General features: G+C 44.2%; 1 protein-coding gene across 1 annotated transcript in view; it reads right to left on the bottom strand.

Annotated features, from left to right (window-relative positions):
- Positions 1 to 572: 572 nt before the first annotated feature.
- Positions 573 to 24,163, bottom strand: part of LOC137524452 (ras-related protein Rab-26-like) — a 44,103-nt gene continuing 20,512 nt past the window's right edge. Inside the window, exons 3-5 of the mRNA XM_068244327.1 lie at positions 23,537 to 23,593; positions 2,961 to 3,037; positions 573 to 1,012 (exon numbers count right to left, since the gene is read on the bottom strand). Of these exons, the coding sequence (XP_068100428.1) occupies positions 910 to 1,012; positions 2,961 to 3,037; positions 23,537 to 23,593 (237 nt within the window). The 3' untranslated portion in view covers positions 573 to 909. The remainder of the gene's footprint in view (positions 1,013 to 2,960; positions 3,038 to 23,536; positions 23,594 to 24,163) is intronic.

Consider the following 24,163-nt stretch of genomic DNA (forward strand, 5'->3'; position numbering starts at 1 on the left):
CAAGCTGGATTCCAAGAGAAATCTTGACAGGGCTTACTTATAACTCATAACCGGATAGTGCCTTACAAAATGGCTTCCTCTGCCACTAATACAACTGGTACAAACAAAACACACACACACACAAATCCTCCTCAGACTCAGCTGGCACAATTTACAATGTACTATAAGGCATAACACAGCTTCTCGAATTGAAAAAAAAAGCAAAATACAAAATGCCCAAAGCTCAAAAGCTGCTCATCAAATGTCGAAGCTGCAGATTGCCACATCAATTGTACAACAGCTGCATGTGTGGACAAAAGGACACCCAAACCTTTAGTGGCTGATTGTAGATGATGTGCTTTAAGATGACTTCCTGGAGAAAAACCCTTACAAGTAAGAGTATCTGTGGTCCCTGAATTATCACATTAGTGCATTGTGTGAGGCAGTCTCCCCAAGGGTAATACATTCACTGAGTTTCTCGTGCTTGCAGACACACTCTGAGTCCTCAGAACAGTCCGATATGTACAACTATGGCTCTGCACATAATGTGCAGCTGTTAAGAAACTTTATACAGAACTTAGCATGCTCACATGTGGATATGGTTCCTTTTATAATAAATGCATGTTGCCGTGCGATAATGCCTGAACTTCCTCCTTTGTATCAGAAATGTACAGTTAATTGGCCAACTGTGCAGTATCAGTCTGGCTGTCGCGATTTAGATGTCCTTTTGTTGAACACATCAGATTGCTACCCTCACAGATAACGAACACAGACATGCACAGACAGAAAGCTCTTCCACTGGGTAAGGGGGGGAGGCTGTGCTGAGTGGACTCTTGAGCGACCCCTTGTGGAGCGGCTGAATGCTCTCATCAGTCTTTGTACAGGTGTCATCGTGATAGGTCTTTTCCCAAGAAAAGGCTGAACCTGGAATCAGGATTTGCAGCATCCAGAGCCTTTGACCTCCTTCTTGACGTAGTCATGAAGCTTAAATTTGGGCTCGTTTGGAAGCTTCATGGACCTGTGCTTTAACTCTCTGTTGGAAGATAAGGCAAAAAGAACGTTTGAGTCAGATGTTAAGTAGGACACCTACATTTACATATTTTGAAATTGCTGCTAAACCATCTTTGATGGTTATAGAGTAGGGGTAAGGCTATAAATTGTTTCAGGATGTACTTGCCTTCTGCATCTCCACTGGGGAGATTTTCTTCACTTACTGCTCTGGTGCTTTAAAAGAAAACTGACCTGAGAGGGATACGGAGACTGATATATTTATTTCCTTTTAAAAAATGTACATTATCTAACATGTCACAATAGCCTAGAGGCTATGTCAGACTTGCTGTTTTTTGTTTTCCATGTCTAATGTATTTATAATGTCTGTATAGAACTTTTGAGCACTATAGGACTTTGTTATAGTACTCCTGATGAAGCCACTATTTTTACGGGGTGAAACATGTTGGGATGTATGGTGGGGTGTTGTGTGGTTAGATAAGATACAGTCTGGGAAAGGGGTTACCTACGGTGTAAGGATTTATATAGCCTCACTCACAGGGCTCTGTGAATTTATTTCCCCTCTCCCAGTTACGTTATGGCAAGGGTAGGGAACCTATGGCTCGGGAGCCAGATGTGGCTCTTTTGATGGCTACATCTGGTTTACATACAAATCAGTAAGGATTGTTTCACTAAGATACACTGCTCAGTCAGCGCAGCTTAGTGTGGCAGCACAAGTAATATTTTCAAAGTAGGCACACCCAAAACTAACAGCTGCTCCAATTGTCCCACCCTGGACCTTGTCAGTGACTTTGTAGGACGAGATCCCCGCACTTTGATTGGCCCAATAGGCTGCCTGTCACTTGGTATTTCTCCTGTCTGGCTCTTGGGGAAATTGCTGATGTTTCTGAAACCCAAGAGAAGCTGAAGACGTAGCTGATACTTCCGCTGCCCGGAAGCTCAACTGTATACACATCATCGTGGCAACATGCGCACTGACCCAGTTTGAAACATGTTGTATGGCTCCACAGAAATACATTTTAAAATAGGTGGCGTTTATGGCTCTCTCAGCCAAAAAGGTTCCTGACCCCTGCATTATTGGAACAGTTCATTTCATTTTGCAGGCTCAATGATTTTAAAACAATTTATCAAAAGTTATGTTTTAAGACGTCTCTGCGGAATAGGTATAAGAACTGTGTATTTAAACATTGTACATTATCTGGCTGTCCTGCTGCTGATTCTCTCCCTCTAATACTTTAAGTCTTCCATAGTGTGATGTCATTAAATCTATTGAAAAACTATCCAACAGTAGTGTTACACTGTTCGAAACCAATGCAACACTGTGGACCGTCGGTCTACGCTGCTCCTCCCATCAACCGCCATTTATCGTCCAATCGTAATTTCAATTGATTTTTGTTGCAAATTGATCAAAATTACAACCGAAGCGGCTAATTACATTACAGATAACTGGCAGATTCCCTCAAACACGGTGACAGAACTTGCCAGTAAAACTTGATGCATGTATGACCAGCTTTAAAAAACTGCTCCTTTTACTAATTTGCCTGGGTAGGGAGTGGAACAATCACATGCTTACTGGCCACTAGAGCACACTCAGTAGGCAGAAGCAGTGTAAGGGTGTCTCGCCCAAGAACTCCGTACTGAATAGGTGCTTGCTTACTGAAATAGGAAAAGCCGCAATTTGAACGCAGTTCGCCAGTGTCAGAGACAGGAGCCCCTAACCAGTACACTATCCAGCCACTATCCATAGATCAATTATTGGGAACCCCTAATACAAAGAGAAAATGATGGTGAGAAATACTATCTGTGAGGAAGCAGATTTTGTGTTGGGTCTGAGTTGCTGGGTTGTTTAATTAGAACTGGGATCCAAAAAGTTTAAAAAATGTTAATATAGTGTAACAGGAAGACAGTGAGTGGAAAATATTGTCATTTACTGTCTTTCTGCATCGGTTCTAAAGCAATAAAGATCAGCTTACTTTGCAATGGCCATGAACGCCAAGTCCACGTTTAATCCACTTTTGGCACTGGTCTCCATGAAGGGCACTCCATATTCCTGTGGGATACAACAATATATGTGAGCACTGGACTGTACAGAAGTCACAGAGAAGACTTATCAGATTTCATGAAAATACTATGGCCAGAAGAAAATGTTGACACGGTGTAACGATCGGTGTAACACAGAGAGGGTCTGATTACCGGTGATCTGCAGTATCACCGAGAATACAGATATATACCCGATTATTGATGATCTGCAGTATCACTGATAATCAGATATATCTCTAACCTCTGGACACCTGGGTAATAAGAGTGTTTGGTGCAACAGTAATACTTTGAGGACTGCACCTGAGGAGCAGGTGCACAGCAGTAAGGAGTACTGCACAGTAACACGTTCCTTCCGCAAGCCTGAGACTCTCCTGAGGGAGGGGTCAGGCTAGGAGTAGGAAGGACAGAGTGTGAGTGACACCAAGGAAGGATGTCACCCACAGGTCTGTGAGCTATCTCTTGACTGAGGAGATAGCTCCCGAGGTCGGGCAAGCCGGGTCAGCAACAGACAGACAGATCAGGGACAGAGACAGGAGACAGATGCGGAATCCTAAGACAAACAGAGTTTGGCAACAGAGTATCAGATATAGCGAAGTACCTAATCAGAGATCAGAAGAGTAGTCAGGAAAGCAGAAGGTCATAACAAATAATCAACAATGCCTAGTCTTGGGTGTGAGCTCCTTGATCATCAACACCCTGGAACTGGTCTGAGTATAACTAGATGGTAAAGCTAATTCCTAGTCTGAGGTGTGAGGTCCCTGGTCATCAACGCCCTGGAACTGGTCTAAATAATAACATAGATAATATACAGTTTTCCCTAGACTGAGGTGTGAGGTCCTTGATCATCAACACCCAGGAACTGGTTTAGATAATAACACAGATAATATCACAGATAATATCACAGATACTGACAAGGTCTGAGTGCTACCACGTAGTGATCGCAACGCCAGACACCAGAGAAATGACCAGCACCTAGTATATATACACAAGCGCTCTCCAGCGCCTCCCCTAAGTGCTGGACCAATGAAACCTGATAGAATTGTCAGCTGATCGGCTAGATCAGCTGACACCCTTCTGACTGTCATAAAGGCTCTGCCTCTCAGCGCGCGCGTGCGTCCTTCTGAACCTGTGTGGACTATCAGTCCCAGCCACACCAGACGTGTTGTAATGCATCTGCTGGTTTGAACACGGGGCCAGCCGCACCGCTGTCAGAGCATACGGCAGTTTCCCCGCGTTCAGCCATACTGCTAGTGGTAGGCCCGTGCGTGCAAACCGCCGCGTCGGACGCGGAATCTGCCGCCTTGTTCACTGGGCATGCGGCGGTTTCTCCGCGCTCCGTCAGGCTAGTGGATGCAGGCCCATGCGCGCAAGCTGCCATGTTGAACGCGGAATCAGCCGCCTTACTCTGAGTACTCGCGGCGGCTTTTCCGCGTTTTCTCACAGTACCCCCCCCCCCCTGAGGAGTGGACTCCGGACAGCTCCTACCCGGTTTCTCAGGATATAAAGCGTGGAACTCCCTCCTTAATTTATCCGCATGCATGCGACACTCAGGTACCCATGTTCTATCCTCAATACCTTACCCTTTCCAGTGAACTAGATACTGCACTGAGTTCTGTACAACACGTGAGTCTAAAATCCTTTCTACTTCGTACTCAGGTTGGTCATCTACCATCACAGGAGGAGGAGGAGTGGAACCTACATGAACTGCTGGCTTAAGCAGGGACACATGAAAGGATCTTACACCACGCATGCTGGCAGGGAGATTAATGGCATAAGTAACATTGTTGATCTTCCTGGTCACTGGAAAAGGGCCCACAAATCTGGGTCCTAACTTGGGCGAGGGCTGTTTCAGGGTCAAATGACGCGTGGACAGCCAGACCAAGTCTCCTGGCCGGAACTTCCACTCTAAGGAGCGTTTCTTGTCAGCTTGACCTTTCTGACTTTGAAAAGCCTTCTCCAAATTATTTTTCACGATCCCCCAAATGTTCTTAAATGACTTTTGCCAAACCTCCAAAGCTGGAAACGGAGTGGAAGCTACTGGCAGTGGGGAGAAATTAGGCAACTTTCCAGTTACCACCTGAAACGGAGAAAATCCAGAGGAAGAGCTTTTCAAATTATTGTGCGCAAATTCTGCAAACGGCAAGAACTTGACCCAATCATTTTGCGCATCCGCAACATAACACCTTAGAAACTGTTCCAATGACTCATTAATTCTCTCAGTCTGACCATTGGTCTGTGGGTGGTAGCCCGACGAAAATGACCGTTCCATGCCCATTTGATGACAAAATGCCCTCCAAAATTTAGAAACAAATTGGACTCCCCGATCTGACACAATGTTTTCCGGAATGCCATGTAGCCGGAAAATGTGGATGATGAAAAGATCGGCCAACTCCTGGGCCGAGGGGAGTCCTTTCAGGGGCACAAAATGGGCCATTTTACTGAAACGGTCGACTACCACCCAAATGACCGACATGCCCTCAGACCTCAGAAGCTCACCCACAAAATCCATGGACAAATGGGTCCATGGTGTACTCGGGGTGGGCAAAGGCTGCAACGTTCCCACAGGTGCCAGACGGGAGGGTTTGCTTTTTGCACATACTGCACACTCTCTAACATACTCCTTGCAGTCAGTTGCCAACGAAGGCCACCAAGCACACCTAGCAACAAGATCCTGTGTTCTGGTGGCCCCAGGATGTCCAGCATTTTTGTGGGAGTGGAACATCTGCAATATCTGGAGACGAAATGGCAGTGGTACAAACATCACCCCTTCAGGCTTTCCTTCAGGGACATCCTGCTGGAAGGGACTTAAAGTCTCCATCCAGTTTTTCCAGGTCTCTGTGGCTGCCAACACTACTCTCTGTGGGATCATAGTCTCTGGGTCTGAGGGCTGTGCTCTCTCTGGCTCAAAGCATCTGGACAAAACATCCGCTTTAATGTTTTTACTACCCGGAGTGTAATTACAAATCTGAATCTCGAGAAAAACAGTGACCACCGAGCCTGATAGGGACTCAATCTCTTAGCCCCCTCAATGTATTCCAATTTTTTGTGATCAGTGTAAATGGTAATCGTATGTTCTGCTCCTTCTAGCCAATGACGCCATTCTTCGAAGGCCAATTTAATGGCTAGGAGCTCCCTGTTGCCTATATCGTAGTTTTTCTCTGCTGGTGAAAACCTACGAGAGAAATAGGCACACGGGTGTAATCTTCCCTGCAACCCAGAACGCTGAGACAGCACAGCCCCTACCCTGACCTCCGAGGCGTCCACCTCCACAATAAAGGGATAGGAGGTGTCGATGTGTCTCAAAATGGGTACAGAGCAAAACAATTCTTTCAAAGTGGAGAAAGCAGCCAGAGCTTCGGGGGACCAGTGGTTGGTATCTGCCCCTTTCTTTGTGAGACTGGTGAGGTGTGCTATGACTGTGGAGTACCCCTTTATGAACCTTCTATAGTAATTAATGAATCCTAAAAATCTCTGGAGAGATTTTAGTCCCACTGGCTGAGGCCATTCCAGGACAGCAGAGAATTTGGCAGGATCCATAGAAAGGCCCGAGGTGGAAATTATGTACCCCAGAAAAGTGACAGATGTTACCTCAAAAATGCATTTCTCCAATTTAGCATAAAGCATGTTCTGTCTTAACTTGTGCAGCACAAATTTGACATGAGCCCTGTGCTCAGAGAGGTTATCTGAGAAGATTAGTATATCATCCAGATATACCAGGACAAATTTACCCAACACCTCCCTGAATACTTCATTAATGAGTTCCTGAAAGACGGCCGGGGCGTTACACAACCCGAAGGGCATCACCAGGTACTCGTAATGCCCATCGGGTGTGTTAAAGGCCGTCTTCCACTCATCGCCCTCTCTGATCCGCACCAGGTTGTATGCACCCCGCAAATCCAATTTCGAGAAAATCTTAGCATTGGTGACCTGAGTGAATAAATCGTCTATCAAAGGCAATGGATAGCGATTTTTTACTGTAATTTTATTCAGGCCCCGGTAATCAATGCATGGCCGAAGGCCTCCGTCTTTTTTCTTTACAAAAAAGAAACCTGCTCCGGCAGGCGACCGGGAAGGGCGAATGAAACCCTTAGCTAAGTTTTCACGGATGTACTCTCGCATGGCCACTTTTTCCGGCCCAGACAAATTGTAGAGATGACCTCTAGGGGGCATACAACCAGATCGGGGATCGATGGGGCAATGGAAAGGGCGATGTGGAGGTAGTTTATCTGCAGCTTTGGGACAAAACACATCTGAAAATTCAGAATATTGTTCCGGTACTCCCTCCACATGAATCCTGGTCTGACCCAAGGTCACCCTCACTAAACAATGATGAAAGCAATGGGCTGACCAGCTTGTTAGCTGACCAGTGGCCCAATTAATCTGAGGGGAGTGAAGGTGTAACCAAGGCATGCCAAGGATGATAGTGGAGGTTGTCATGTGTAACACAAAAAAATTCAACTTCTCCCTATGCAGCACCCCTATAGTGACTCCCACCTCTGGTGTCTGAGACAGAGGACGGTTACGTTGCAGGGGGGAATCATCCACTGCTGTAACTTGGATAGGTAGTGTTACCGGGGTGAGCGGAATACCCAATTTCTTAGCAAATTCGTAATCCATAAAATTAGCCGCTGAGCCCGAATCAACGAAGGCCTCAGTGACTTCAGATTTATCTTCCCATGTAATCGTACAAGGAAGAAGTTTTGAATCAGGATGATACCATTTATTGGCTAACTTAGAGATGGATAAACAGTGAGCTTTTGACTTATAAAAAGCCTTCGTCGGACTGGTTCCTGACCAAAACTGAAAAACACAGCTTATATACACTGACATACAGAGGAGAAACATTCTTTAGCAAACATAAATGTAATTAGATGCCTTAACTGTTACTGAGGAGGCTTTCCCAGGCATCCTATCTAAACTGATAAGATCAATAGAATCCTCAACATGACATAAAGCAGACTCTGGTGATGGGGAGACATCGTAAATTCCGAATTCAAATGGTGACTGGCCTGGTTACATGCACCATTAATTCTAAGCTTAAGAGAATTGTGGCATTTAAAGCCAGCACCTGAAAGCAAATAAAATGAATAGTGACAGTGAATTCCATCTTACACAGCATATGGCATAAAAATGAATGAAAAGATAGAAAAATTTAAATTAAAAGAATTGTGGCATTTAAAACCCATCGTACTAGCACAAGGAGTTAGAGTCCTTGTTTAAACCATCTTCTACAGTTTTGAACCAATGTATAAACTTAGTTTCTTGTGTTAGTCTCATGTTTCCCGATTTGAAGCCACCCATTAATACAGTGACGCGAAAATCGCTTAAACTGTGTCCAGGTAAACAAAAGTGTGTTGGTATTGGGAGATCAGTATATTTATATATATCGCGTCACTGTATTAATGGGTGGCTTCAAATCGGGAAACATGAGACTAACACAAGAAACTAAGTTTATACATTGGTTCAAAACTGTAGAAGATGGTTTAAACAAGGACTCTAACTTCTTGTGCTGGTACGATGGGTTTTAAATGCCACAATTCTTTTAATTTAAATTTTTCTATCTTTTCATTCATTTTTGTGCCATATGCTGTGTAAGATGGAATTCACTGTCACTATTCATTTTATTTGCTTTCAGGTGCTGGCTTTAAATGCCACAATTCTCTTAAGCTTAGAATTAATGGTGCATGTAACCAGGCCAGTCACCATTTGAATTCGGAATTTACGATGTCTCCCCATCACCAGAGTCTGCTTTATGTCATGTTGAGGATTCTATTGATCTTATCAGTTTAGATAGGATGCCTGGGAAAGCCTCCTCAGTAACAGTTAAGGCATCTAATTACATTTATGTTTGCTAAAGAATGTTTCTCCTCTGTATGTCAGTGTATATAAGCTGTGTTTTTCAGTTTTGGTCAGGAACCAGTCCGACGAAGGCTTTTTATAAGTCGAAAGCTCACTGTTTATCCATCTCTAAGTTAGCCAATAAATGGTATCATCCTGATTCAAAACTTCTTGCTTTTACTCATGGCTAACACGGTACAACACTTTACTGCTTCTATCGTACAAGGAAGAAGCAACCTTTTATCATCTAGGGGTAAAAGTTTTACGCCTAGGGTATTACCCCCAACTACTCCTAGGCAGTAGCGTTTCCCGATTTCTTAGGGCAATTCTGTACTCTATGACCCCCCTTCTGCACAATAAAGACATAACTGCTCTGAAATCCTGCGTCTCCGCTCCACTTGAGACAACTTTGACCGGCCAATCTGCATTGGCTCGGGTGGAGGTGAAACGGGAGGAGGTGGAGTCACAGGAGGTGCAGCGTAGGACACCATCCTTACATGGTTTCTACCCCGGGTCTGTCTCTGATAGCGTAGCCTACGGTCGATCCTGATGGCCGATGAAATGGCCTCATCAATGGTCTTAGGTTCAGGCTGACTTAACATAAGATCAGAGACCTCATCTGACAACCCTGATAAGAAACAATCTAACAGGGCAAAGGTGCCCCACCTGGCTGATACTGACCACCTTCTGAATTCAGCAGCATACTCCTCGACCGGACTCTTGCCTTGACGTAACAACTTGAGCTTCCGCTCAGAAGTCGAGGCAATGTCTGGATTGTCGTAAATTATTGCCATGGCTTTAAAAAAATCATCTACAGAGGTTAGGGCTAAGTCTCCAGTGGGTAGACTGTACGCCCAGGTCTGAGAATCGCCTGATAACAAAGTCTCAATAAATGTGACCCTTTGGGCCATAGTTCCTGAAGATCTAGGTCTCAACTCAAAGTATGATAACACTCTACTCCTAAAATTTCGGAAATCAGATCTGTGACCAGAAAATTTTTCAGGTACAGGCATACGTATGTCTGTGCTAGGAGGAGATCGCACGTCATCCACAGCCGTCTGGAGGGTTTGTAAAAACCCGGACAAAGCGTCAATTAACGCCCAGTGATTACCCAGCACTTGGTTGATGGTATCCACCGAAGTGGTAAGTGCGCCCAGACGGTCGGTGTGTGCGTCCATTTGCATTTTTGGTCTGGCGTTCTGTAACGATCGGTGTAACACAAAGAGGGTCTGATTACCGGTGATCTGCAGTATCACCGAGAATACAGATATATACCCGATTATTGATGATCTGCAGTATCACCGATAATCAGATATATCTCTAACCTCTGGACACCTGGGTAATAAGAGTGTTTGGTGCAACAGTAATACTTTGAGGACTGCACCTGAGGAGCAGGTGCACAGCAGTAAGGAGTACTGCACAGTAACACGTTCCTTCCGCAAGCCTGAGACTCTCCCGAGGGAGGGGTCAGGCTAGGAGTAGGAAGGACAGAGTGTGAGTGACACCAAGGAAGGATGTCACCCACAGGTCTGTCAAGCTATCTCTTGACTGAGGAGATAGCTCACGAGGTCGGGCAAGCCGGGTCGGCAACAGACAGACAGATCAGGGACAGAGACAGGAGACAGATGCGGAATCCTAAGACAAGCAGAGTTTGGCAACAGAGTATCAGATATAGCGAAGTACCTAATCAGAGATCAGAAGAGTAGTCAGGAAAGCAGAAGGTCATAACAAATAATCAACAATGCCTAGTCTTGGGTGTGAGCTCCTTGATCATCTACACCCTGGAACTGGTCTGAGTATAACTAGATGGTAAAGCTAATTCCTAGTCTGAGGTGTGAGGTCCCTGGTCATCAACACCCAGGAACTGGTCTAAATAATAACATAGATAATATACAGTTTTCCCTAGACTGAGGTGTGAGGTCCTTGATCATCAACACCCAGGAACTGGTCTAGATAATAACACAGATAATATCACAGATACTGACAAGGTCTGAGTGCTACCACGTAGTGATCGCAACGCCAGACACCAGAGAAATGACCAGCACCCAGTATATATACACAAGCGCTCTCCAGCGCCTCCCCTAAGTGCTGGACCAATGAAACCTGATAGAATTGTCAGCTGATCGGCTCGATCAGCTGACACCCTTCTGACTGTCATAAAGGCTCTGCCTCTCAGCGCGCGCGCGCGTCCTTCTGAACCTGTGTGGACTATCAGTCCCAGCCACACCAGACATGTGTTGTAATGCATCTGCTGGTTTGAACGCAGGGCCAGCCGCACCGCTGTCAGAGCATGCGGCGGTTTCCCCGCGTTCAGCCATACTGCTAGTGGTAGGCCCGTGCGTGCAAACCGCCGCGTCGGACGCGGAATCCGCCGCCTTGTTCACTGGGCATGCGGCGTTTTCTCCGCGCTCTGTCAGGCAAGCTGCCATGTTGAACGCGGAATCAGCTGCCTTACTCTGAGTACTCACGGCGGCTTTTCCGTGTTTTCTCACACACGGTCTGCAATTCTTCTGCATGATCCCTGCGCAGATCAGGAAAGGGTTTATGTGCTCAGTCCACTGAGGGACCACTGAGGCTTCTTGCTGGCTGAATTTAGAGCTGGAAGCAAGCAGCTTTGCACAACAGGCCAGAAAACGCTATGAATGGACAGTGACAGCCATGTCTGCATATGAATAATTACTATTAATGTCTGCACTGAAGTAGGATAACAAATATTCACACATCACAGATAGATTATAGGAAGCAGCAACCCATGGGTATCATATCTCCCGAGCCAACTCCATTGTTCCCCCTCCTTACCCCTCCTGCTCTGTGCTGCTCCATCGTGCTTCACACATCATCCCTCCTCCCCCCTCCACAGTAGCAGAACGTGTTCCTCTGTTCAACACGCAGTAATCAAAGGTGTGTACCCTGCATTACTTTCAAGTGACATTTAGGTGCACATACACTACTTGATTTTCCCCAGCAGATCTACCCAACCATACTTTCGATTTATTTAATTATCAATTATACCAGACAGACAGATCTAACTCTAAAGGGTGATGCAGCGTTAGGCATTTCCCTAAGGACCCCCCCCCCCCCGCCTCCCCCGTTAATAGTGCTCCCCTGGTCCTCCTGCAGCGTACTTGTTGCAGCTCTGAAGGGTGTGTGTTGGCTGCAAAGCAGAGTGGTGAGTGCATTTCACTCCCACAAGTACTCTACAGGGGCCCAAGGAAGCACTATTAGCCCTGGGGGGCATCAGTCAGAGTTATAGCCTCGGTGGAGACAGCACCTATATACAAACAGTGTATGTAGCTTTACTTTGTTCTTATACAGATATTCCGGTAATAATGCTCCAGCTACAAGGGCCCCTAATCCAATTATCTTTTTCTCCTGCATTTTGTCTCGGGAGATAATGTTTCTTCTTATCTAAATAAATAACTTTTCAGCACTTAGTTATTGAAAAAGTACTAAAAAGTAGGTCATAACTTAAACTTATTTGTTAAGGATACAAGAGCTGAAAAGATTAGGAGAAATGGGGGGAGCAGGCATGTGCGGGGAGCTGTCCTGATGATCACTGCTCCCCCCATTCTCCTTCTGTCCCCGAAACCCCTCTCCCCCCGTCGCCAGAGTCTGGCATCAGTTCGCAGGTGCTGGCCCGACTGCACGTGTCCTACAGCGCTCGACCATGGCCGGGAGCGGTCTGCGGTCAAGGACTGTAGGATAAGTGCAGCCGGGGCAGTGCCTGTGCACTGATGCCCAACTAAGGCGACCCGGAGGGACAGGAGGAGAATGGGGGGGGGGGGGGGCATCAGAACAGCTCCCTGCACATGCCTGCTTCCCCCATTTCTCCTAATCTTTTCAGCTCTGGTATCCTTTAAGTATTTTCTTACATACTGCGAGCTTTAAAGTGAACCTAAGATCGCGAGGGAGGGGGCGTGGCCAGCTATGGGAGCGTGAGGACGTGTTTTCCACAGCTCCTCTGACCGGGCATAGAATCCTGCAGAATCCTAGTTCCCCAGCGACTCCAGCACTGCGACCTCGCCTAGCCACACTTAGGAGAAGCTCCTGCCTGGATCCCAAATGTCGGCGAAAGGGAAGGGCACTGATGCGGCGGCGAAACTCGCCAAGTACGCGCATGATGCGACCCAAGATGGCGCCGCCCGCTCTCCGGATCCCTCAGCAGCGCCGGCAGATGTCTCCCCACTGTCAGAGCACATGGAGACGGCGCAAGAAACTCAAGTCTCCGCGGAAGCAGTAAGTAGGGACGGAGAGCCCAAACAGCCGCGTGATAGCTCCGGGGGGAGGAAGGAAAAGAGGCCCCGATCCAACTCACAGGCCTCAGGGGAGGAGAATACAGGGGATGAAGAGGGAGACGGAGAACCCACTCGAGCAGAGCTGTTAGAGGCGATTAGAGCCCTGCATCTTAACATTAACACAAAGTTTGAATACATTCAGTCTGATCTTACACTAGTGAAGGATGACTTAAGGAAAATGCGTGAAAGGGCAGTAGAAATGGAAACGCGCATTAGCTGTATTGAGGACGATTTGCGGCCCATAAGGAGCAGTCAAGCAGAAAATACTAAAGCTGCCCACTCTCAGGCCTTGAAACTGGACGAGTTAGAGAACAGATCGCGGAGGTCCAATATACGTATTATCGGCCTCCCTGAAAAGGTCGAAGGCATCCATCCTGAAACTTTTCTTGAGGAATGGCTTAAGAAATCCATCCCTGAGTTACATCTATCTGCAGCCTTCTCTATTGAACGGGCACATAGGGTGCCAGGAGGTCCGCCAAAACCTGGCAATTTACCAAGGCCTATGGTGGCGAAATTATTAAACTACCGTGACAGAGTGGAGATTATGCGCAAGGCCAGACTAACATCGAGTTTGGAATATAATGGGTCCAAAGTATCATTATACCAAGACTTTTCAGCAGAGGTTCAAAGACAACGTGCATCATACTATGCTGTTAAAGCAGGTCTCAAGATTCAACAAATAGAGTACAGTATGATGTTTCCAGCGAAACTTCGCATTCAATACCAGGATAAAACTATCTTTTTTACGTCACCTGAGGAAGCCGTGACATGGATGGAAAGCCAAGGCTTGCCTATTCCTAATATTCCACCTAAGAAAAAGAAATGAAGTTTTTGTACTGGATGTAATCAGTGCCTATGTTGGGCCCTTATAAGAATTTAGCTTGTTATATTTCTCTATATTTGTGAATCCTATACGCTCTGTGTCATATGTCCTATGAAGAGACAGTGTCCTCAGATAAGCAAGTTCGGTTATTATGTTTATAGAGTCTTACTCCAAATATATGAATATATTCCCAAAATGTTAAAACTATTATATATTTGCATTAGAGTACTTTTGCTCTAAAAATTAATGAATAGATATGTTTGAATATCCTTGGGGGGTAGGATAGGATGAGATCAGGCTATAGTATTTAAGGACACTTTCTTTACCACTAAAAGTTAATGGTAAGAAGAATAAGAAGGGGTTTGGTGCTCTCTGGTGGTAGTTATGAGGAATGCACAAAATATATATATCCCTATGTTAACACATTGTATGTAGTATGAAAAATGCCTTTGAATAAGTAATCCTATAGAGAACACAATCTGCTCTATTATTTAACATGTGTGAATTATAAAAAGGGGGACTTTAAGCTCTAAAGTTAAGTATATATGGGAAAATAGGCTAAAATGGTACAACAATAGGAAAAGCAGGGAAAATAATAAGGGGTTGCAGAGTGGAGCTAAATGGGGCAACGGGTGTAATGTTTATAGCCGGGCCGGAAGTAGCGGCCTAAGTTTGTCTTTTCCCCCACAAACAGTAAGTTTGGGTATGAAACTTCCTGTGGTTGTCAGCAGGGAGTGGGGTGGGTTAGGGAGTTGTATGGGCACACATGGGTTAATAGATAAGTATGTCTTTAATCTTTTTATTCCTAAGTGTATGCATATCCCCTCAGAAGCAAGAAAAGAATGGATAGCTGTCTTTTGGTTCTATACAAAGGATAATGGCTGACTTAAGAATTGTCACGTGGAATGTTCGAGGTCTGAATAACCACATAAAACGAAGGCTGGTGTTTGACCATTTAAAAAAACTGACACCACACATAATATGCTTACAGGAGACTCATTTAATGGGTAGTAAAGTTTTAACTCTTAAGAAACCGTGGATAGCAACCTATCACGTTTCTCACTTCTCCTCCTATTCAAGGGGAACAGCAGTGTTAATATCCAAGTCCTTCACCGGAGCTGTAATGGGCGTAAAGGTAGATACTGCAGGGCGATTTGTGATTGTTACAATCAACATAGAAGGGAAACCCCTTACTATCTTGTCACTATATGCTCCCCCACCTTTTACTGGTACGGTCCTGGATGCGTTGACCGCCAAACTAAGCAGTTGTCTGCAACACCCAATAATTATTAGTGGCGACTTTAATGCGGTGTTAGATCCACAGAAGGATAAATTACAAAATAAAAGTCAAAGATCTTACCCCTATTTGCTCACATGGATGAGTAGGCTAGGCCTGACAGACATATGGAGATGGAGAAATCCAGATCAAATGGACTTCTCATGTTATTCAGATCACCATCATTCTATGTCACGTATAGATATGTGCTTGGGTACACAAGATATTTTGCAGTTTATTGAAACCATTAAGTATCTTCCACATGGTATATCTGACCATTCCCCCTTAGTATGTGATGTGCAGTATATGCAGAAACAACAAGGTAATATGTGGAGAATGGGGCCGTGGTGGCTCGAGGACCAAACGGTTAGTATTTCATGTTTGGAGGCAGCTAAGCAATTTTGGATAGAAAATCAGGGGACTGCAGAAGGAAATGTTTGTTGGGATGCAAGTAAGGCGGTGCTGCGTGGGGCATTTAGGGCGTCCTTATCAACTATCAGAGCAAATGATAAAGCTATGCATGAGTACACAGAAAATAAAGTTAAGGAAACGTACAGGTCATTAATGCTGAGCAATGATACCTGCTCATATAATAATTGGGCCGCAGCAAGAAGAATTCATGAACTGGCGTTATATACTAGAGCTAAGCGTAAAGAGATAATTTTCCGACAAAAAAACTTTGAATTTGGAAATAAGAGTGGCACAATTTTGGCATACCTGCTGAGGTCATGTAGAGAACCTACGGCTATTCCTAGGATTCTGAATGGCTCTGGGACATATAGTACTACCTCGGCAGATATTGCCAAGGAGTTTTTTGATTTCTACACGGAACTATATACTAGTAAGGCTAAATCAGATAGCACCAGCTTGGTGAAATTTCTTGATTCTATTGATCTCCCGCAATTAAGTGACGAGGCTAAAGCTGTTTTAGATGCCCCTATTACAGAAGCTGAAATCGTTAAAGCCCTTGCTTCTTTTAGAAAAGGAAAAACCCCCGGACCTGACGGTCTGCCAATAGAATGGTATTTAAAAAGTTCCGCCATTAATACCCCTAGACTTTCGCAAATGTTTGCAGAATCTTTGACAAAAGGCATTCTTCCAGATACATTATACGAAGCATATATAGTACTCCTTCCTAAACCTAATAAAAATCTGGATTTATGTGAGTCTTATCGACCTATCTCTTTAATTAATACAGACGCCAAAATATTGGCTAAAGTTTTGGCTAATAGACTGAATCAATTTATTACCACCCTTGTTCATGAAGACCAAACAGGCTTCATGCCTGGTAGATCCACCAAACTGAATATTCGAAGGCTGTATTCAAATATACAGTTTCCTCATGAAAATGCAGGCTCCAGGGTTATACTATCGCTTGATACGCACAAAGCCTTTGATTCAATAGAGTGGATTTATATGGGGGCAGTGTTAAAGAAAATGGGTTTTGGAGAAATATTTAGGAAATGGTTTAATATTCTATATGCCAAACCACGTGCAAGAATTAGGGTAAATTCATATATATCAGATCCGATTTATATCTACAGGGGCACCAGACAAGGATGTCCCTTATCTCCTTTACTATTCGCATTAGCAATGGAACCATTAGCGGAGCTAATTAGGACATCTCCAGATATACAGGGACTCAAAGTCCATAAGTTAGAGGAACGTATATCACTATACGCGGATGACGTGCTTTTGTATTTAGCAAATCCAGGCCCCTCTTTAGTTAAGGTATTTCAAATTTATGACTCCTTTCAGGAGGTTTCTGGGCTTCAGGTAAATTGGTCTAAGTCCATTCTGTTTCCTCTTGACTCTGAAGCTGTCAAACATATTCATCCATCCTCTAAATTAGTTGTGACTGACTCTTTTAAATATCTAGGAGTTACCATTACCAGAAATATTAAGGAGTATATTCAGGTCAATTTAACTCCTCTAATTGATGGCCTTAGTGATAGGTTTAAATTATGGAGTAGATTACCCCTGAATATACCTGGTAAAGCTACTGCCATTAAAATGGTTATAGCTCCCAAATTTTTATATATCTTTCAAATGGCTCCAGTACAGATACCTAAACGTACTTTTAAAGTAATAGACTCTATGGTTGCCAATTTTATCTGGGGTAATTCTACACATCGTTTGGCATTGGATACTTTAAAACTACCGACGAAATATGGGGGGCTAGGGGTTCCTAATTTTTATATCTATTATTTAGCGGCACAACTGACGCATACTCATGGCTGGATGAATCGGGATAGATTTGATGCCTCACTGACTCTGGAGGCTGATATCGCTTCCTCATACGAAGCCTTGGCTAGTTCTATATATAGGGGTATCCCTCCTCGAAAAGAGGGAACCTCCCTCATTTATAACTCAATTAAAGTCTTTGCAGCTGCCTCCAAGCTGGTCCCTGGGCCACCGGGCTCTATTTCTCCAAATACTCCTTTATGGGTAAATCCAAAATTTCCAGAACTTCTTAAGATGGAAGACTCTCAATTCTGGGTAAGGTTTGGAATAAAATATATAAACCAATTATTTTGCGATGGCAAATTTAAAACGTTCAATATCCTTAAAGATGAATTTGGACTTCCACGCTACTCCCTATTCCGGTACTTTCAAATCAGAGATGCAATTAAAGCCCAAATAGGCCTATCGGGAGTCTTGTTGGCCTTCTCAGAGCTAGAAAATATATTGTTAAGTCAAGACAAAACTAAACTGATTTCTCGCCTCTACTCACTGATCTCCGATAAGAAGGGATATTATAGATATGAGAAAATTAAAACAAAATGGCAAACGAATCAATGTGAAATTTCTGCAATAGAATGGGATGAATTTGAATCTTCTTATATGACTTCAGTGATTAGTTCAGCGGACAAGCTAATACAGACAAAATGGCTCTACCAGGTCTATTACACTCCGGATAAGCTGGCCAAAATGGGGAAGGGCATTGGTTCTAATTGTTTTAAATGTGGGTCGCCAAAAGCAGATTTCATGCATTGTGTTTGGGAGTGCGTGGAACTTCAACGCTATTGGACGTCCGTCATAAGGCTTTTGGAAAAAATGATGGACAGACCTATTACTCTTTCTTATAAGGGGTCCCTTTTGGGAATTATAGACAATACCACTTGCAATAAATACCATAAATTATTTCTTAGACTGGTATTCTTCTATGCACGGAAAAATTTGTTATTAAAGTGGAAATTGTCTCAACCTCCTACAATTGCAGATATGAAAACACTTATTAATCAAAATTTGCCTCTATATAGTCTTACGTATCAGGCGAGAGGTCATCCAGAGAAATTTGAAAAAGTATGGGGCAGATGGGTAGATGATAGCACCACAGTAATTCCCAATCTTGATATTACAACCAGTGTATCAGATACATATTTATAGTAATTACGTTACCTTCTAACATCCCACAGGGACATGTGTTATAACAAGTTAAATATAACTGGACTTTTCTAAGATGTATAGCATTCCACATATAAGTTGTCTATTATGTAATGAGGTGGATGTAGCAAAAAGGGGACATACCTTTAAAGAGAACCCGAGGTGGGAATTACTTTTACTATTGGGGCACAGAGGCTGGTTGTGCGCACTAAGACCAGCCTCTGTTGCCCCATCGTGTGTCTCCATGTCCCCCCTGCTCGCCGCTATACCCCCCGCATTGCTGGCGACACGCAGCGTGTCGCCAGCTCAATGTTTACCTTGCGCTGTCAGTCAGCGCTGCTCCCCTGCCTCCTCCGCATCGGCGCACCCGCCCGTGTCCCTTCCCTCCCGCTGATAGGAGGGAAGTGACGCGGCGGGTGGCGCCGATGCGGAGGAGGCGGGGGAGCGGCGCTGACAGACAGCGCAAGGTAAACATTGAGCTGGCGACACGCTGCGTGTCGCCAGCAATGCGGGGGGTATAGCGGCGAGCAGGGGGGACATGGAGGCACACGATGGGGCAACAGAGGCTGGTCTTAGTGCGCACAACCAGCCTCTGTGCCCCAATAGTAAAAGTAATTCCCACCTCGGGTTCTCTTTAAAGGTATATGAATATTGTAATTCTTATGTTATATAGGGGATGGGGGGTTGGGAGGAAAGGGAAAATTGTATGCTGTGTATAATTATGAAAATTTTTCAATAAAAAATCTCTTTAAAAAAAATAAGATCGCGAGGAAGAAAAAAATTACAGTATACATACCTGGGGCTTCCTCCCGCCACCTCCAGGCTGATCATTACCTCGCCGGAGTACTACTGCGCAGGCAATCCAGGCAACGCAGAAGGACAGCGAGGAAGCGATAAGCCTGGAGGGGGCTGAAGAAAGGTATGTATAATTATTTTCTCCCTCCCCATCTCAGATACTCTTTAGGTATTTTATTCGTAAAGTTTGAAATTATCTCCCTGGAAAAAACTCAGGAAAAAAAGTCAATAAGATATGGGCCAAGGTGAGCTGATCCCTGTCCATAAATGTGACTGTAAACTTCCCACTGCCACAACAGTTGTTTATCGTCCTTCTATGTTATCTTTCAGTATCACTCTCCTGCATCTCTTATCAGTGTTTTAGGAAATGGTGATAAGCTTTGTCAGATTTTTATTGCTGTCTGGCTTCCTGACCAGAAGCTCTCCCCCTCATGTCTTTCTCCAGTGACAGGAACTGATGTGAGGTATCTTCAATGGAAACACAGACAGAAATAAAAATACTGTTATCAACATACAAAAGACCATCCATTGTATGTCATTATCTGCCTCTGTGCCCCCACAGTGTTGCATACAAATGCCACATTTGAAACCCCTGAAGAGAGACACCCAAGGTTCCTGCAGCTGCAGTATTTACAAGAGAGCATCAATAAGTAGTCCTAAAAATACATTCCCCATCCCCACCCCCTCCTTTTTTACTTTCAGTATTCTTCTGGAGCAGTTAATATTCACTTCCTGTCTTAAGGGGCCCATACAATGGTCGATTTTAGCCATCGGTTGATCGATCGATTCTATAGAATTGATCGATTGATCAGAAATCAATTCTATCAAATTCTCCATTCGATCGATTGGTGACCGATTTCGATCGTTTTAATCTATCTGACAGGATGGAAAATCTGGGTCGATCTGCTGCTGGCAGCAGATCGATGGCCCATTGAGTTGCATTGGATCTAATGGTCCAATAATGCATTTAGATCGATTTTCAATAGATTTCCAATAGATTTCATTTTGAAATCTATTGGAAATCTGTTCCTAGTGTGTGGCACACATCAGATAGATTCCTGTCAGATTCGACTTGACAGGCATCTGACAGAAATCTATCTGATGGTCGAATCTGTTGTAAATCTATAAGTGTATGGCCACCTTTAGAAGTTTGGTCACCAATGCAGAAAGTGAAACAGATAAAGAACAGACAACCCACATCCTGAATCCATTCCCACTTCCAGTTCAGAATCTCAGCTCAGACGTGAGGTTTCCACACATTCGGTGCAGAAATAATTTAACACATAATCAGCTATTTTCTCATTCGTTTCATGAAAACGCTGGCAGACTTTCAAAGATCAAATTTTATAAATGGAAGACGATTTCACCTCCCACAGAAAATGGAACACAGATTCAAAGAGAGACTGAAGCGAACAAAAATTGCTATTTTTACCTGGTAGTTCACTTCAGTACTCTCAGTAGATGTAAACCGCCGCATCCCCGAGCCAAAACGAGGTCATTAGACCCCCCCAAATCCCCGGGGGGCAATCCGGCCGGCACTTCCTGAAAGAGGCAGAGCTTTCTGCTGTAGCTCTGCCTCTACTGATGTCAAATGCCGTGGATCTCCGCCTCTCCACCGCCCCGCTAAGTCTTCCTTCACAGAGAGGGGCGGGGAGAGGTGGAGAATGATGTCAGTTCCGGCAGAGCTACAGCTCAAAGCTCTGTCTTCCCTGGGCAGCAAAATCCACGGCCAAGAAAGTCGTGAGTTTTGGCTCGGGATGCGGCGGTTTACCTCTACTGAGACTACTGTTGCGAACTACAAGATAAAAATAGCAATTTTTGTTCGCTTCAGAGTCTCTTTAAAAATGGCAAAAGGCAAGCAAGGTTTGTGAAGCCTTGATTCTATACTCATTTTGAGCTCACAACAGGTATGATAAATTACAGGTCCAGCTTTCCAAAACACGGCTTAAAGGACACCCCAGGTGACTTGATGAGATAGACATGTGGATGTGTAGTGCCAAGCACACAAATAACTAGGCTATGTTCCTTTTTTATTTCTCTGCCTGAAAGAGTTAAACATCAGGTATGCAAGTGACAGTTTCTATCTGGGTTGGGACCAGGTCGGACTAGGTAAGACTATAACATAACCCTCACTGATAAGTAATTACAGCCACAAAACACGTTCCTGTCAGTAAATGGCTTCTGAAATCAGGAAAGAGATAAAAAGGGTCAATAATTCATAGATTTGAGCTCTAGCATACTTCAGTGAAGGTGTCATTGAGCGGAAACAATTAAACAGTAAAAACTTAAGAACTACATTTAAATATAAAATAAAACTATGGGATAACTAAAAAAGCCATTTTTATGAGAAAGAGGATAGATACAATTGCTTTTCTCATCAGTTTATTTTCACTTCGGATGTCCTTTAAGACCTTTGAACGTATGCTAGTGTTTCTACAATCTGACCTGCAGTGCCTTAGAGTATGCAGTGATTCAGAAAACAAAGGGTGAAATAAAACTCAGGATTGAAGATATGGTAGCTCAGATGATCTTTAGCAGCTGTGAGGCCCAACTGACACCTAAATGCACCGTTCCCCTCCTCAAACCGCAAACCAAAAACCGATCCATTGTACGCTGTGCTGTCGTCCCTCCTCCTCCCTCCATAGAACAGAGACATCACTAACACCTGTACAGTACTTGTCTGTGCAGCACCTGGCCCTCAACTATTGCCCAAGGGATCGAATACTGATCTCTACGGGTGACAGTAGGTATATGCACCTTAAGGTTTTGTTGCATGATGGCATCTGTAGGCAACCTTCAAGATGTTCGACCAATTTGATTGGTTTTCCAGAAGGTAATTAGATGGAGATTGCAGACCAATTTACACAAGTGTAGGATGGGCCGTCATGCAATCCTTTTTCACCAATGGATTCAACAATGCTAAAATGAAAGGAATGTACCTCATATTGGTAAAAATCCATGCCTATGTAAGGTCACATTTCTTAGTAAATGTAAGATTTTCTCATTTTTTTTCAGTGTTTAATTAAAAGTATCTTATCTTCTCCGGCAGCCTTATCAATCATAGAGCTGTGCTGAGCAGAAGCACTCTTCAGTTTGCCATTGTTCTTTTATCTCTGAATGCAAGCGATAAAACTTTAGAGATTGTGTGTGTGCAAGCTGCATAGGCAGTCTGAGAATTTCAGTGTTGTGCTTAAAGACTGATCTGGATATTACATTATTATCTAGGATGGCAGCCCCCAGCACTGGTGCACTTTGATCCATTATTTCCACACAGATGAGATTACTTAGGGCCAAAGCAGGTTGGATAACTATACAGTGGATAAGGTGCTGGGAGACAGATTTTTAATTGTGTTAATAGTGCTATGCCAGACTACAGTTCTGCTTTAAATGTATCAGTATTCACATTACACTATGTAGTACTATACTCCCCCAAAACATTAACCAAAAGGGCAATCTGTAGTCAACTTGAAGGTAATGTGATGTGAGACTTCCCAAATCCTTCCCATAAGCAGGCATGGTCGGAAGAGCTAATTTCCGATTCCGCGGTAATTCCGCATACCGCCACTACCGAAATTCCGCTTCCGCTACATACCGGTGGAATTACGCTACATTCCGCGGAATTCCGCGGTATTCCGCCACGTGCACTTTCCGTATTTTTAAACGGACTTCCGTAATTTTTAAACGGATTTCCGTAAATTTAGGAGGAAACACTCAATCGCTCATTTGAAATATCTATTGTTAATAAAGTTGATTTGTATTTTGAAAATTTGGATAAAAAAAATGTTGAAACCGTTATTTTAGCGCAGTAACTCTCCGCTGATTATGATTGGTCAACTCATTCCGCATCTCCTGATTGGTCAATTCATTCCGATTCCGATTTTGCCGGAATTCCGAATTCCGGATTGCAAATTCCGAATTCCGGATTGCAAATTCCGAATTCCGCGGAACCATGCGGAAACCCCAATTCCGGCGGAATTTCGGAATTTTAGCTTCCGCGGAATTCGGAAGCCCATGCCTGCCCATAAGATGAAGTAGTTTATCCCAGGTGAGTCAAAGCTCATCCTTCTAAGAAAAGGCTGAATATGCCAAACTCACCTTTGCCAGCCGCTCTCCGTCTTCTATCTTGACAACCCGTTCATGCGTGGAGTCCACCTGAGGGCGAGACAAGAACAGATTGCGGTTGGAGTGGGGTTGTGGCAGGACTGATCGGCTTAGGGCGCCAGGAGGAATTCTGTGGCCAGGACTTGCACAGTCCAATGCATTAAAGAGACTCCGTAACAAAAATTGCATCCTGTTTTTTATCATCCTACAAGTTCCAAAAGCTATTCTAATGTGTTCTGGCTTACTGCAGCACTTTGTACTATCACAGTCTCTGTAATAAATCAACTTATCTCTCTCTTGTCAGACTTGTCAGCCTGTGTCTGGAAGGCTGCCAAGTTCTTCAGTGTTGTGGTTCTGTTATGAACTCCCCCTTCCAGGCCCCTCTATGCACACTGCCTGTGTGTTATTTAGATTAGAGCAGCTTCTCTCTTCTCTCTTATCTTTTACAAGCTGGATAAATCGTCCTGTGAGCTGGCTGGGCTTTCACATACTGAATAATTACAGACAAGGGCAAAGCTGTTTGCAGGAAGAAAAGAGCAGCCTGAAACTTCTGTGCATGAGAGATGCAGGGGGAAAGAAACACACAAATGATCTCTTGAGATTCAAAAGGAAGGCTGTATA

This window comes from Hyperolius riggenbachi, chromosome 7 (genome assembly GCF_040937935.1).
Source record: "Hyperolius riggenbachi isolate aHypRig1 chromosome 7, aHypRig1.pri, whole genome shotgun sequence".
NCBI classification, from domain to species: domain Eukaryota; kingdom Metazoa; phylum Chordata; class Amphibia; order Anura; family Hyperoliidae; genus Hyperolius; species Hyperolius riggenbachi.